The sequence below is a fragment of the Octodon degus genome, unplaced genomic scaffold (assembly GCF_000260255.1).
Source record: "Octodon degus isolate 3935 unplaced genomic scaffold, OctDeg1.0 scaffold00049, whole genome shotgun sequence".
NCBI classification, from domain to species: domain Eukaryota; kingdom Metazoa; phylum Chordata; class Mammalia; order Rodentia; family Octodontidae; genus Octodon; species Octodon degus.
The window spans coordinates 5,166,591-5,181,301 of record NW_004524625.1 but is presented as its reverse complement, the minus strand read 5'-3'; the positions used below and the strand labels follow the sequence as shown (position 1 = coordinate 5,181,301).

The 14,711-nt window shown below is 52.9% G+C and overlaps 1 protein-coding gene across 6 annotated transcripts in view; it reads left to right on the top strand.

Moving 5' to 3' along the window:
- Tenm4 (teneurin transmembrane protein 4) overlaps window positions 1-14,711 on the top strand; it is a 707,062-nt gene that overhangs the window by 335,444 nt on the left and 356,907 nt on the right. For all 6 annotated transcript variants that reach the window (XM_023716613.1, XM_023716612.1, XM_023716611.1 and 3 more), the window contains exons 5-6: window positions 244-537; window positions 4,339-4,608. In XM_023716613.1, the coding sequence (XP_023572381.1) occupies window positions 315-537; window positions 4,339-4,608 (493 nt within the window). In that variant the 5' untranslated portion in view covers window positions 244-314. The remainder of the gene's footprint in view (window positions 1-243; window positions 538-4,338; window positions 4,609-14,711) is intronic.

The following is a 14,711-nucleotide window of genomic DNA, read 5'->3' as shown; positions in this document are numbered from 1 at the left end:
ACTCCCTTGATAGCCAGCAGAGGAGAACAGCTGGGGCAGCCAGTGGAAAGCTGCTCAGCAGCAGCAGCAGGGTTTACCAGGAGAGGCCTAGGTACCACTGCCCTCCGCCATGGGCCAGCCTGGTGGCGGTGGCGTGGTGCCTTCGCCTGCTCAGCCTCATCCCCATGCGCTTGGCTGCTTGGGTGGGCCCCAGCATTGCTGTTGCCTCCGGGTGACTGAGCGTACCCCTTGCTTTGTTTCCAGCTCCAGACTTCTTGGCCCTGAGTGTGGTGAGGACCCAGTTGGTGGATGTGGAAGAGCGCGGGCTGGAGGCCATGGACGTGAAGGAAAGGAAGCCTTACCGCTCGCTGACACGGCGCCGCGACACCGAGCGCCGCTACACCAGCTCGTCTGCTGACAGCGAGGAGGGCAAAGCACCTCAGAAGTCCTACAGTTCCAGTGAGACCCTGAAGGCCTATGACCAGGATGCCCGCCTGGCCTACGGCAGCCGCGTCAAGGACATGGTGCCGCAGGAGGCCGAGGAGTTCTGCCGTGCAGGTAGGGGACAGAGGGCTGGAGAGCAGCCCCGCACAGGTGAGCTGTGTGTGAGGATGAGCCAGAAGGCGAGCAGAGGGGTGAAAGGAAGCCTTGCCTGTGGTGCAAGCCAGCACTGTGGCTCACTCTTAGGTCTTCCTGGCACCCAACCCCTTAGCACAGCTGAGGTGGAACCAGGCTCCCATAAGGGGGCCAGAGCTGTGCTGTCCTCCGAGACTCAGGCTGGCTAGATGTGAACCTGCTCCCCACTGCAGTGACTTGTGGGCATTGAGGTGACATATCTAAGCAGCAGCAGGCTAATGGCACCAAGGGAGTATGGAAACCAATACTCGGTTTTGGTATTTATTCATTCTGCAAGCTTATTTAGCATCTTCTTTATGTCCACTCCATGTGGCCCAGAGACGAAGATGCTGCTAGGGTGGTTAGATCTGAAAACCTGGTGATCTGGGAGAGGCTATGCTGCCCCCTGGCTCCCTGCCCTTTCCCTCCATCTGCTAGTCACCAAGGTGTATTCATCCTCTCTAAGGATGCCTTGTGCATCCAACCCTCTTCTTTCCTCTGCCACTTCCCTGTTCTGGCCATTCTCATCTCTCATGGGGGTTAGCCACAATACTCCCCTTTGCCCCAGGAGCCACTCTTGAGCCACTCCATGGGCGACTCCATGTGCTTGACCCTGAGCCCCTGGACTGGCTTTGGGCAGCTCTAACAAAGCCATTGCTTTCTAGGCCAGTGGTGCTGAATCTACAGCACACATGCCACAGCGGGCCATTTGTATCATTGAAGTCTCCAAAAGGCTCACCGTCGCTGTCCTAGACCGCTCTGTGCTCTGCCTCCCTTCCCGGCTGTGCACAGCCCGTGCCTGCTACACTGCTCCCGCACCCACTGCTCTGGACTTCAGGGCTCCTATTTCTCTGCTCACAGGGAGGCTAAGCATCCCTTGGGTCCTGGATGGTGAACAGCAGTCCCCTCCAGTGGGGACAGCTCACACTGCCCTGCTCCCTGCCCTGCCGCCCTCCACAGAGAGGCTCAGTGGAGCACCAGGCCAGGCCATTTATACACATTGGACCTGTTAGGTAATGCTTACCACAGCTCTGGGCTGCCTCATCTGCCTGCGATCACAAAGGTAGGAGGAGCAGGTCATGCACAAAGCCACTCCGAGACCACAGTGATAGACCACTGCGTTCTGAGCCCTCATCCCACTCTGACAGCAAATGGACACCTTGGCCGAGTATTGGTCACCCTGTCATCCATTCTTATCTCTTCACATTCTTGAAAATCAGCATGATATTATTGTGTTTCGTGTGATCTCCCGCCCCCACCCTCCCACAGGCTGGGTCTGGGAGCGAGCTTCCTCAGGGTCTCCGTGAAAGTCTCTCAGCCATTTCTCAGCTTGCAGTTAGGAGTACAGGATCTGGCACCAGACAGCTCTGCATTCAAATCCTGCCTGTGTCATTGTCCTGACCCTCAGGTTTTTTTACCTGCATAAAGGGATGAAAACTGAAAATATGTACTTGACACCAGTGCCTGGCACAGAGCAGATGCTTCATAAATGCTGCTGTCGATTATTGTCTCTGAGTCTGGGTAAGAGAAATAGACGCAGTATCTCAAAGCTTGACTCTAGCTCGTTCCTGCCTGTGAGCAGCCCAACCAGCCCGGGTTGAGGGGCAGCACAAGCACATGGGGCTCACTTAGAAGGGAGCTCAGCCTGGTCTTTGTAAATCGTGAATAAGAAGTATCCTCATCCCCAGTACAGGCACACACATGGTGGTGTACAAAGGACCATCCTGTGTCGTCAGAACTCCCGCAAGGTTAGCAAGCCTTTTCTCATCATCCCACATGAAGGCAAAAGCACTGAAGGGGGGGGGGGGAATTACCAGTCCCAGGTTGCACGGCTAGATGTTGAGTATGGCAATGCCAACCCCTGTCCTGAACTCTCAGGGAAGAGGCTTGACAGGTCACAAAGCAAACTGACCAGGAGGACTCCTCACATGTGATGACGTAAGTCCCAGACTGTCTGCTGAGAGAGGCTGGCTCTCTCTGCAGACATGCTAAACCCTTAAGGCTGCCCCAGCCTTGCCCTGCTCAACCCACCCCCTCAACACATCTCAGCTCGAAGGTGCAGACCTGACTCTGATTCTGGCTGCTTAAAAGGGTGTGCAGGGCAAACCATACAGAAATCAACGTAGTCCAGGCTGTCCACAGCAAATAAATTTGACTGTTCACTGTAGGGGACAGTCATTCTGCCTAACGTCCATGGCACTGGCTTGCACTTAGGTGCCACCTGGTTATAAGTCTGTCTCCGTAGCTCACCCCTCTACCTGGCTATGACCCCCACAGCCACCATGCACTCCCTCTTCCTCATCCCCCATGCTTTCCTGGGAACTGGAGGACCTGAAAGAAGCGGCCCTGAAAACACATTGAGTTACCTGCAAGAGTAGTGAAGCGGGCTGTGTTTCCTATGAAGGCTGCCTGTCCTTGTTACTCCATCCCTAAGCCCTGGACAAACTGCTCTTGCCCACATTCGACCTAGTATCATGGCTTAGGCCTAAAGTGCCCGCCCCCCAGGCATCACTCAGGTATTTGGAAGGGGATTGCTTCACAGGGCACCACACTCACCAGAACTCATGGATGAGTTCTGCAGCCCCATGTGCTGGTCTAAAGCAGGGGCTGGGTGGAGGTAGGCAGCAGGTATGGCCAGGGCATTCCTAGCCCAGCTCCCCTTCCCCTGCTACTTCCTGGCTACTGTGGGATGAGGGCCTTCCCTTACCCCACCTCCGCCATGTGGTTCTGCTTTGGTGCCAGCCAGCCGTGCCCTAAACCCCCCAAATTTCATGAGCCAAAGTAAGCCTGTCCTCCTTCAAATTGTGGGTGCTGGATGTTTTGTCCCAGTGACAGGAAGGTAAGTCGCAGTCGCAGCCCCAGCCTCGGCCCTGGGCACTGGTGGACTTCCTGACACCCTCGAGAGACCTATCGCTGCTAGGACACTCTTTCCTGGAAAACACAATCTGGGCAGAAAACAATCAGGCTTGAAAACCAGAGCTCAAAAGGGCCGCCCGGTTGGCCTCCCCCGGCCTTGCCTGCCACCTCTGTTCTCTCGCTCTGTGGCTACGCTGAAGGCCGGCAAGGCGAGGAGAGGCTGACAGGCCACACTGTGAGCTCTGGTTCTCAAGGTGGCCTGTGTTCCAGCTAGGCATGTTTTAGAAGAACTGCAGTGTGCAGAGGTGCAGATGCAACCTATCCCTGCGTCCGGAGCCAGCTCCTCTCCCGCTGTCCACGTCTTCTTCCCTCTAGTGCTCAGGCCTCCTGACCTGGCCAGAGGGAGCTTCTGCTTCCAGGCGGCACAGGGCTCCTGGACTAGGCGCTTGTCCTGCTCCGAAACTGCTGGCAAGTCCCCTGGCAAGGAGCCCTGACGCCCTGTAGGACTTCACAGATGCGCGCTGAGGCTCTCCTCACTACCAGATTTTGTTCCAAGCTCGGAGCCCTGCTCCTGCAGGGTCGCCTCCCCACACACGCACTGCACAGCGGGACCAGAGCTGCAGGGGGCAGCAGGGAAGGCCGCACAGGTACAGGTGCACAGGACACTTGCCGAGCAGGGCTGCACAAGATGGGTTTTATCGACAGCATCCCGTGAACTGCGTTAGTTCGGAGGTAGAAAGCTTGCCTCCGACGCACACGGCCTGGGTTCAAACGCCAGACCACTTGAGAGCATCCGGGTAAGAAGCAGAAAGAGGCCCACCAGGCAGACTCCCCCACCCCCAGCACAGCTGGGACAGGCAAGGCGCTGACCACTGTGTCCCCTTCCAGGAGCCAACTTCAGCCTGCGGGAGCTGGGGCTGGGTGAGGTGACGCCGCCCCACGGAACCCTCTACCGCCCGGACGTGGGGCTGCCCCACTGCGGATACTCCCTGGGCGCCGGCTCCGACGCAGACCTGGAGGCTGAGCCCGTGCTGTCGCCCGAGCACCCTGTGCGGCTGTGGGGCCGGAGCACTCGGTCGGGGCGCAGCTCCTGCCTGTCCAGCCGGGCCAACTCCAACCTCACCCTCACCGACACGGAACACGAGAACACCGAGACCGGTGAGTGCCGAGTGGCTGCGCCCAGCCTGCGCCGAGGCCTGAGGTTTAGTTGCAACATTGATTTTTCCCGTTCCATAGTTGGGGCTCTGGTGAAATTGGTGGAAAATTACTTTGCTCTCAGTGGTCAAAAGTCACGTGAAATCTCCACCCACGGATGACATGATCAGAGACCGGGCCACTGCTGTTTCTGTCTAGACTAAGGCAGTGTCCAAGGGGTTGGTTGGATGCCAGGGATCTCATGGCCGCTCCCCATAGCCGGTCCTCTGTCTCCTGTGTGTGCCCTGCCCTACCGACGGGGTTTCCTGCCGACGGGGGCTCCTGCCACCCCCATCCCCAGGCGCTCGGCCTTCCGAGGTCCTCTGCAGGACTTTTTTCCACCCTGGTACTTTATGAAGTTCCAAAGAGGGCTTACAATGAAAGATGATTATTTGGGGGTAACTTGGAACTCGAGCTTTAGAGATGCTGACCAGAGCCCACAATAGCTAGGGGAAATGAGTTTTACCATCTTCTTACACATGTTGACTGCAGTCAACCAGGCTGAGTGTCACTTAACTTAAATAAGACCTGGGACCTGAAAATTGGACTTACTCACATTTGGGAATACTTCTTTGTAGGTTTCAGTGGTCTAGAAATTTGAAATACAAAATCTGTGAAATCTAACATAGTGCTCAGAGGTTTCAGATTTTCAGATTAAAGATGCTGAGTCTGTAGTAGTGTACATTTCAAAGTGCTAAAAGAGTAAAACATATTTTTGCCACACACACAAAAAAAAAAAAAATAAGTAGGGTCGGCAAGATAGCTCAGCGCCTGCTTAGACAAGCGCAGGGACTGTGGTTTGATCTCTGGCACCATATGCCATGCGAGTCCCACCCCTCAGGATGGGCTGAGCCGGCCAGAGTCCCAGCGTAGTGGCGCACACCTATAATCCCAGAGCTGGGGAAGCTGAAAGCAAGAGGATCACCACAAGTCTGAGCTGCATAGTGAGACCCCGCAACAACCAAATACATTAGAAAATAAAAACTAGGTGAGGTGGTAGGCACTTTTATTCCACAATGTACACACACCAAAACATCATAATGTACCCCACAAGCATATGCAGCTATTACTTGTCATTTGAAAGAAAGATTAAGAATTAATTTTAAGAAGTAAAAATGTGAGGTTCTGGCCTGGCTTCTGTGGCCCCAGGAGGTGCTGGTGGCAGGCCATTCTCTTGCACACCTGCAGTTCTTTCTGGGCCCCAGGATGTCACAGGAGGAAAGGGAGCAGGCTGGTTCACCCACCTCCTTCTTGGTGGAGGAAAAGCGGCCAGTTGCAGAATTTTTGCCTCCCCTTGGAGCCTATTGGCAGGTCTTTCCAGAAGAGCTCTGGCTAGGCCCAGTCCTGCATGGAGCTGAGCCACTCAGGAATCTCACTTTCTGCCATGTGTGGTTCACCTCCAACCTCTGTCCACAGACAGCACTGAGACGGGAGGGTCCTATGGGATCTTCATGGAAGCCTCAGGAAGAGTGGCAGGACCCCAGAACAGCGCTGTCCCCAGTATAGGCTTTTATTTCTGGGAAGCCCCATGGGGGTCTACAGGAGCTCGCTCACTGAGGGAGCCCCTAGAAGGATGTGGGAAGGGCAGTGTGAACTGGAGCAGCCAGAGCCGGCTGATGACAGTGCCCCCTCCCGGCTTCCAGCCCCAAGGGCAGGAGCCACAGCTACCTGGCCATCCAAGGGCAGGGTGGGGTCCAGGGCAGAGCTGAGGACTTGGAGGGGCCAATCTCAAAAGGAGGCTATGCCTGGGCTGTGTAAAGCTAAGTCCTAGATTAGGGAGCAGATAATGACCAAGCCTGGCCAAGGTCAAGGTAGGAACCTTACTCTCAAAGATCCAGGTGCAGCAGGAGTTCCAAAACTGTGTCACCCGTGGACTCATGTTCTTCAGGGAGCTGGTGCAATTGCTGGGCTGTGGAGAGAGCCAGGCCTGGGACACTAATTTGACAGTGTCATCATCTCCAACCCCCAAGCTGGGTCCAAGCTGAGCCAACAGCTCCTCCTCTCCTCACTGCATTGAGCCAGAACACCAAATCCAAGGGTGGCAGAGTGATTGGCGCAGAGAAGTTTGGTCTGGTTAGAGGACAGGAAATCCCAACTCAATCACTGACAGGAGACCCCCAGCTCCATCACTGGCTTGGCACGTGGCACAGGGAGACCTGCGCCTTCCTCTGGACCTCAGTTTCCTAATTTGTAGAGTAGTTTCAGTGGAATTGACGTTCCCTATGTTCTGAAAATGTTGATGGCCCCTAGGCATGAAGGGGAAAAGTATCTATAGTCAGGTGAGGAAGAAACAGTGGTTTATGCAAATTTAAACTAGTTTCTCTCCTACAGAACTGCTCAAAGCCTTTAAGATATTCATGTCATGGTTATGTGCTAATGCAAGGTCTACGTGGTCTTCCTCAAACCAAAGCACCCTTAATTCTGCAAGCATCTGAAGGGATCAGTATTCTAGCAGATGCCTTTTTAGAACAACCGAGCTGAGTGGCCCGCAGGCCCTTCTAGACCTGGGATCCTGTGGTCCTACGTGCTGTACGTGATGGGGGCGCCTGAGCGGAAATTAATAACCCATGGCTGTCAGAGTCCACGCACTGTCACCCTGTGGTCCCTTTGCTCCTACTGCAATACTGGTGTGGACTTTCTGTCACACTGTACAGGAAAATGAAGAGGACAGCCTAAGGACATAAGAATCCCGAGTAGGCCACACAGCTAGTCTAGTGGGCTGGGCAGCTTGAGAATCTCCATCTAGTCTGAGTGGTTCCAATAAATTTCAGTGCAGCACAATGCTGCGGTTGTTCACTCTTTTGAAGTCTTCCTGCCACAGTGACAAAGGGTTGTTTTCCATGACGTCATGGCAGAGCAAGGCACACACCGCCCATGTTGCTGTGTGTTCCTGGGAGCCGAGTGACAGTGGAATTCTCTGCTATGGGGATAAGGACATACTTGATGAGCCTGAAAAACTTGATGGGATGTGGGCAGTGGCAGTGTGAACTGGAGCAGCCAGAGCCGGCCAATGACAATGCCCCCTCCCGGCTTCCAGCCCCAAGGGCAGGAGCCACAGCTGCCTGGCCATCCAAGGGCAGGACGGGGTCTGGGTCAGAGTCCCTGTCACTCCCCTGACTTTGGTCGTCCATTTCCACACTGGCCGTGGACCTTCAAGCCCAGCTATACTCCGAGAAGGCCAGCAGGCCAGGCAGGTGAGCCGTGGGCCTCACGAAGGGCTCCTGGCCTCTGTGGCCTTTGCCGACCTGGGCTCCTGGCCCCAGCCACTCAGGCGCCCGTGCACTTGTCAGCCTGCCTCGGTTGGGAAGTGACATTAACAGCTGTGCTGTTCCCTGGTGTGGGTAGTGACAGCGGTCCTAGAATGCTTGCTGCTGTTCACTGCGTAGGCTCACGACGCTCTCGCTCAGCTGGGAAATCCGAGGCATCATAGAGTCCTGGTTCTTTTCAGTCTCTCCTTCCCTCTCACTCTTTACACACACTCTCCTTCCCTCCCTCTCTTCCTTTTCCACTCCTTCTTCTCATATCCAGCCTGCTCCCAGCTCTCTCCTTCTTTGATGAGAACTTGGATCTCACCATCAAAACAGCAAACAACCCGAGCCAAGGAGATAGCTTAGCCGTCTAAGTGCCTGCCTGGCGAGCACAAGGCCCAGGTTCAAACTCCAGTACCACATGCTGTGCTGGCCCCACGCCAAGTCGGCCACCAAAACCAGGAGTGGTAGTGCACACCTGGGGCCAGGGAGATGGCTCAGTAGAATAAGCGCTTTCCTGGTAGTACACACCTATAATCCCAGAGCTCAGGAGGCTGAGACAGGAGGATCACTATGCATCTGAGCTGTATAGAGAGACCCTGTACCAAATAAATAAACAAACAAATAAAATTTTTGAAAGTTGAAAAAAACATAGCACAATTCCACATGACACACTAGCCAACGTACTGCCATGTGACCACTATTCAGAAATAAAGCAAAGTGAGCAGCCTGTGCTGAGGCCCTATGGCTATACATATACAATTACCTTTAATCCTAACAAGGATATTCCCATTTACCAGGTGAGAAAACCGAGGCTACAAAGAGGCCAACTGACATGATAGTCAGTAAATCAGGAAAGCTTCGATTTGGACTCGGGTCTCTCTGATCCTAGAGTCCCAGCCCTTTGCTTTTCTCCATTTGAATCAGTGGGAGTTTTAAGCTGTCAATTGAGGCCACCACAGATATACAACCAGCTTCCCAGAGATCCTTGCCAGATAAATGAGAATAGTAGAGAATAACCCCCAGTGACCTATAGCCACAGGAACATTGACTCTACCTGCACACCCAGCCTTGCATTAGTCAATAGTAATTCTCAACAGTATCGACAGCGGTGGAGCCTTTTGCTGAGGTCATAGTGATGCTGCCATCAATAATAACTTTTATGGGGTCCATTAAAACCAATTCTTGCCCTGAAGGTTAATGTCAGCAGCATTCAAGTTGCTGCTTATTATCTAAAATAAATACAGAATTGACTGGGTAGTGTAACTTCCCTTCAGGGCCGTCAGGCAGAGATGGCCCTCAGCTCCCTCTGCCCAGAGGGCCCGGCAAGCTGGAGGACAGCAGGGGGAGGTGCTGTGTCAGGCCCACATCTGCATCTCGCAGGTGCTGTCTTAGAAGGCACAGCTTGCAGCTGGGTCAGGACAACGCCTTGTCTCTTTGGTGCTTTCACTCTGTACTTTATTCTGTTACCGTGTGGAGCTCCAGCATGCCAGGGATTATTCTAGAATTTAGAAGCACAGTGAATGGTATGTGTTTGGGGTATGAGGGTACCCTCACCTAGGGCCTTGGCATAGATAGGGAGGAACACTGATTTCGGAGTCTATCGAGGAGGCCTGGGCTGGTACCTGGGCTGCGCTGGATCCGAGCGCTGAGGCCTTTGGTAGGTCCCTTCACCTCTCTGAGTACGGGGTTCCCATTCTATTTTTTTTATTTTTTACTTTTACTTTAAAGAGGAAAGAAAACAAAAGCAAGTAACAAGGATAAAGACAAAAACAAATCAACATAGAAATGGTACAGTATTTTAAAACAAGAATACAAAATTAACCGTGGTTGTTACACTGCACATTCATATCATCAAATTTGTTATTCAGATTATCAGACATAGGAATGCAAGACCGATCAAGCAATTAAACACTACTTCTTCCTTTCACTCAGACATTAGAAATAATACACATTTTGTGAAAACAAGGTGAAAGGTATTCAACTGTGGTTGTTATATTGCGCATTACTGTCTTCAATGGAGTTGCTCAGATTACAGATATTAACATATAAAATTGGTCGAAGTAAAAATTTTAAACATTAACTGATACCTTTAAGAAATGCTACAAATTAGTAGTACAGCCATCTCAACTTTCCTCTATGTGTACTTATAAAATCCAGTCTTCTCATTTTTATTCATTTTTTTTTTTTTTTATGTATTGGGTACAGGATCTCTCTACACAGCTCAGACTCGTAGTGCTTCTCCTGTTTCAGCCTCCCCAGCACTGAGATTCCAGGCATGCGCCACCATGGCCAGTTTCTGTGGTCAGCTCAGAGCGCCCGGGGGCGGGGCTGGCACTGTGGTACTGCGGATCAAACCCGGGTCCTTGCGCTTGCCTATGCAGGCGCTTAGACGCTATGCCAGAGGATACCGGGACTAAGAGCGGTCATCCCAGGGCGCTGCTGTGCATTTGGCACCGAGTTCCAGTTTGCGGTGATGGGAAAGTTCTGAGATGACTATTGATGGCAGCTGCCTAAATGTACCAACCCGGGAACTGTGCACTGAAGCATAATTAAGGTGGTGTGAGCTCATTTATAATTTATCACAGTACTTTAAAACTGCAAAGCGCATGTGCCTTGCTTCCTCAAGCTATTGCTCTGGTGGGGCAGCTGGGCCCTGTGGGTCCTTACTCCCCACTGGCTATTAGTGCTAATTGTTTAAAGCCCTGCAGGATGCCATTCCTTCTGCCCTGAGGGTACAGGGGCTGTCTGCACTCTGCACGCCTTCTGCGCTTGGGCTTGAGGGCTGCTAGGTCTTGCTGAGTGTGAGTGGCCCAGGAAGCCAAGCCCAGGAGAGGCAACCGCTTGAGCCAAAGCTAAGGCACGACGATCAGTGCAGATGGACTCCACGCTTAATCCCAGAGGTAAACTCAGAAGTTTGTTCAGAAAAGAAACCCTGAGATGGAGGCACAGTTACTCCCTAAGTGATAAAGCAGCCTGGTATCGAAAGGGAAATTATTGCTTAACTTAATTAGGCAGCGCTGTTGTTTATTCAGAGTCCGTAGTTAGGCGAGCAGCTCCACCGCTCGGGGAGAGAGGCGCTCATTACCGACCTCGCTCCATTTATTCTCCACCCACCCTGGCCCCATATCCATGAAACTCAAGTTTAACGCTCTGCAGAAGTTCTCGTAGAAGCCAGCGTAGTCAGGGTGCTGCAGCAGCTGGGAACACTGTCTTCTAGCACGGGAAGAGGTTAAAGCCCTGCATTTGAGCATTCCGCTCTGGGAGCCAGCCCTTTCCTCCCTCCGGATGCAGAGGCGCTGACTATTATCTGCAGTAGTGTCCAGCTGGAAGAGTTATCCACTGACACCTATGGAAGCAGCCAGGCGTTCCTGAGTTCCAAAAAGGACCCGGAAGGGCCTGATGCAGCGGGAGTGACTGGAGGTCTGTGGCTCCAAGAGCCCGGAGAGACCACGAGCCCGTTGACTCCTGACCTTCCCTTGTTTCCTAGCGAAGGACCCTGAGAGTGAAGAGGGCAGATGACCTGTTGAAGGAGACATTGCTAGCAAGGGCCAGAGCTGAGTTTTGATCCCAGATCTGGGTCTCTAGCGCTCGCTGTCTTTCCTGACCACAGCTTGTACTATAGAACATACCAGTTTCCATGAAAACATGCTGTTAGTAGCTCAGTGTACATAATATCAGAGGTCTAGGAGCTAACGATGGTGGTATCCAAAGTGTAAGTTTCTTTGCCTGAGAAACTTCCCCAAAAGAAACTGAATTTATAACCTGCCAGAGCTGATCAGAATCAAGAGATGGTACTGGTTCACCTTCAAACTGTGACAAGCTAGAGAAAAGACATTTGGAGGAGGAGTTGGAGAGGCTTAAAGGAAAAGCCCCAGGAGGAGCTATCTGAGACGGCGCCATGCTGGGTGCTGGGCCCTGGGCCCTGAGGGATGGAAGGACTGGGCCGGAGGGAAAGAAGGGCATTCTCTGTGGACAGACAGCAAGGGTAGCCCATGGGCTGGACCTAAATGCAGGTGTGTGTAATGGGATGTGTAGGGCAGAGTGTGCAGGGAGCAGCGTTTCTGAGTCAGTGCTTTGTCTGCCATTCCAAAGCCCTCCCTTGAGTACCTACTATGTGCAGTGCTGCTGTAATTATTGGGCTTCCAGCAATGATCAAAACTTGCAAAACTGCTCAATACCATGAAGGCAGCAAGGGCTGCCTCTGTTCTAGAGCCGCTCTTCCCTGCCCCTTCCCCAGGATCTTGCGTCCACTGACAGTGACCTCGGTACTGTGGTGAAAATGGGGGCAGGGACACATCTGATAGGCCCCCACCAGCTACTTCGGCCCAATTGTGGGCCCTATAGGCACTGGTTTGTCCTGTTCTTATTTGCTCTCTCCCATTCTCATTTTCATTCTTTCTCATCCTCCCTCCCCCCTCTCTGCCCTCCCCTTCCCCCTTCCCTTCCTCTTCTTCTTCCTTCTCCCTATCTCTCTTGCTAACTCCCTTCCTCCCTGTTCCCCTCTCCCTCCCTCTGCCCCCCCTCCTTCTCCTCCTTGCCCTTCTCCCTATCACTCTCCCTTTTCCCCTCCTCCCTTTTCCCCTCCTCCCTTTTCCTGTCCTCCCTTTTCTTTTCCCCTCCCCCTCATCCCCCATTCCTATCCTTTTCCCTCCCCTCCCTTTCCTTTCCCCTCCCCTCCCCTTCCCTCTCATCCACCTCCCACTTATCCCTTTCCCCCTTCCCCCTCCCCCTTTTCCCTATTCCTCTCTTTCTCCCTCCCCTTCCCTTTCCTTCCCCTTCCCCTCCTCCTCCGGCTCATCCACTTTCTGCTCCCCTACTCCTGTCTTCCTCTCCCCCTCCTCCTCCTTCTCCCTATCCCTCTTGCTTTTCTCCCTCCCCATCCCTTCTCCCTCCCTCTCCCCTCTCCCCCTTCTCTCTATCCCTCTCCCTTTTCCCCTCCTCCTTTTTCTTCCCTCTCCCTTCCCTCTCGTCCCCCTCCCATTCATCCCCCTCCCCCACCTCCTTCTCCTCCCTATCCCCTTTTCCCTCTCCTCCCCCTCCCCCATCCCTCTCTCTATCCTTCTGTCTCTCAGTGGCTTTGATCATGAGGTGTCTGGGCTGTTCCTCATACCACATTCCATCCTGCTGCTTATCCCTTGCTTTCCGTCCATGCAGCATGACTCCCACCCCAGCCCCGCCTTCTCTTCATCTAAGACTCTTGGCGCTGTCTCGTTTTGCCATAATCCTGGCTTTCCCTTACAGCCCTTTCATCTGCTGGCTGCCTTAGTGAGGTCTGGCAGAGGCTGGGCTCTGTTACACCCCCTCTGCGGGGATCCTGGGATCTGGAGACCAACACCTGACAACCACTACCACTGCTGTCACTGGGGGACCTTGAAAAGGACTTTAAGTCCTGGCCCAAATCAAATGCCCCCGCACACCCTGTCCACTGGCGAGCTCTGCTTCTGAGCTGGGCAAGGAGAAGGAGTCAGGGCAATTCAAAGCCATGCTAAATTAAGATAAATTGCATTCCTGAAACTCCATTAAGACCTGCTGGGCATGCGGGTGGTGCAGCGAACAAGCATCTTGACTTTAATTTGAGCCAACATGGCTTTCAATTCTAGAGGAAGCAACGATGTGCACAGTGACAAAATTCCTGCTGAAAGACAGGGGAAAAGTGCTGCCCTGCCAGCACACTCAGCCTTGTCCAGAGACAGTGGCTGCTGAGGCTGCTTTGACTTCATCTACTCCAAGATGACCATGAGGCAGAGAGACCATGTCCGCTGGCAGGGAAAGATCTTCCTGCGCAGTGCAGTGCAGTTTCAGCACAGCACATGGAGGCCAGGGCTGACGCTGATTTCAGTGTAAGGCTGTCGCCGGTCCTGATGTGACCCCGACCAGTCACCCCTCTGTAGCCATTAATCTTCCCATCAGCCAAATAGGATCTTAGGACCCTCAGGCAGTGAGATAACTTAGAAGGAGAATGGGCTTCCTGCTATGCTTGGAGCCCCAACCCAGCCACAGAGGAGCAGGTGACTTGGTGCCAGTACTGAATCTTGCGAGCCTCAGTGTCTTCATCTGCTGTGGAAGGGTCGGTGCCTCTTCTATTCCTAAGGCCATGATGAAGATAGAAGGAAGACATGAGAGCATTGGAGAGCCAGGAGAGTGTCTTCTAAGCTGTGAGTCATGACCAGGTGTGAAATAAAGTCAGTAACTCAGCGCCGTCCTGTAAAATGATGATAAATGGGAACAGTCTAGCGAACAGAGAGCACACTAAGCTGAGTCCTCCTCTGAAGTTTTTACTTCATTATACCTTACACACAGTGCCAGCGCCGGAACTAGGTCGTCATGTAAGGCGTATTTGTTAGCATAGATTTTATTTTCAAAAAAGGATATTTTAGAAAGGTGCCTTGGCTGGGGAGATACCTCAGAGAAATAAGCACCTATCTGCCAAGCACAAGGACCTGAGTTCAATCCCCGGCCCTGCATGCCATGCCAGCCCCACCGGCCCCGAACAGGTGGTGCACGCCTGTAATCCCAGCACTCAGGAGGTGGAGATACGAGGATCTCTGCAAGTTCGAGACCAGCCTGGGGTCTACAAAAGTGAGCACAAGGCCAGCCCGAACTGCATGGCAAGACCCTGTCTTAAATAAATAAATAAATAAAATTTAAAGAAATTCCTTGCACATAGTAGGACCTTATAAATGTTCATTTCCTTCCTTTAAAGACTCCTAAGCTCCAAAATTTCATAACTTATGTTGTGTTTTGACAAAAGCTGTTGGCCTACTATTTCTGAGGCCCCTTACTGAGAGTCAGGTCTTCCTGGACAGAGCATCCAGC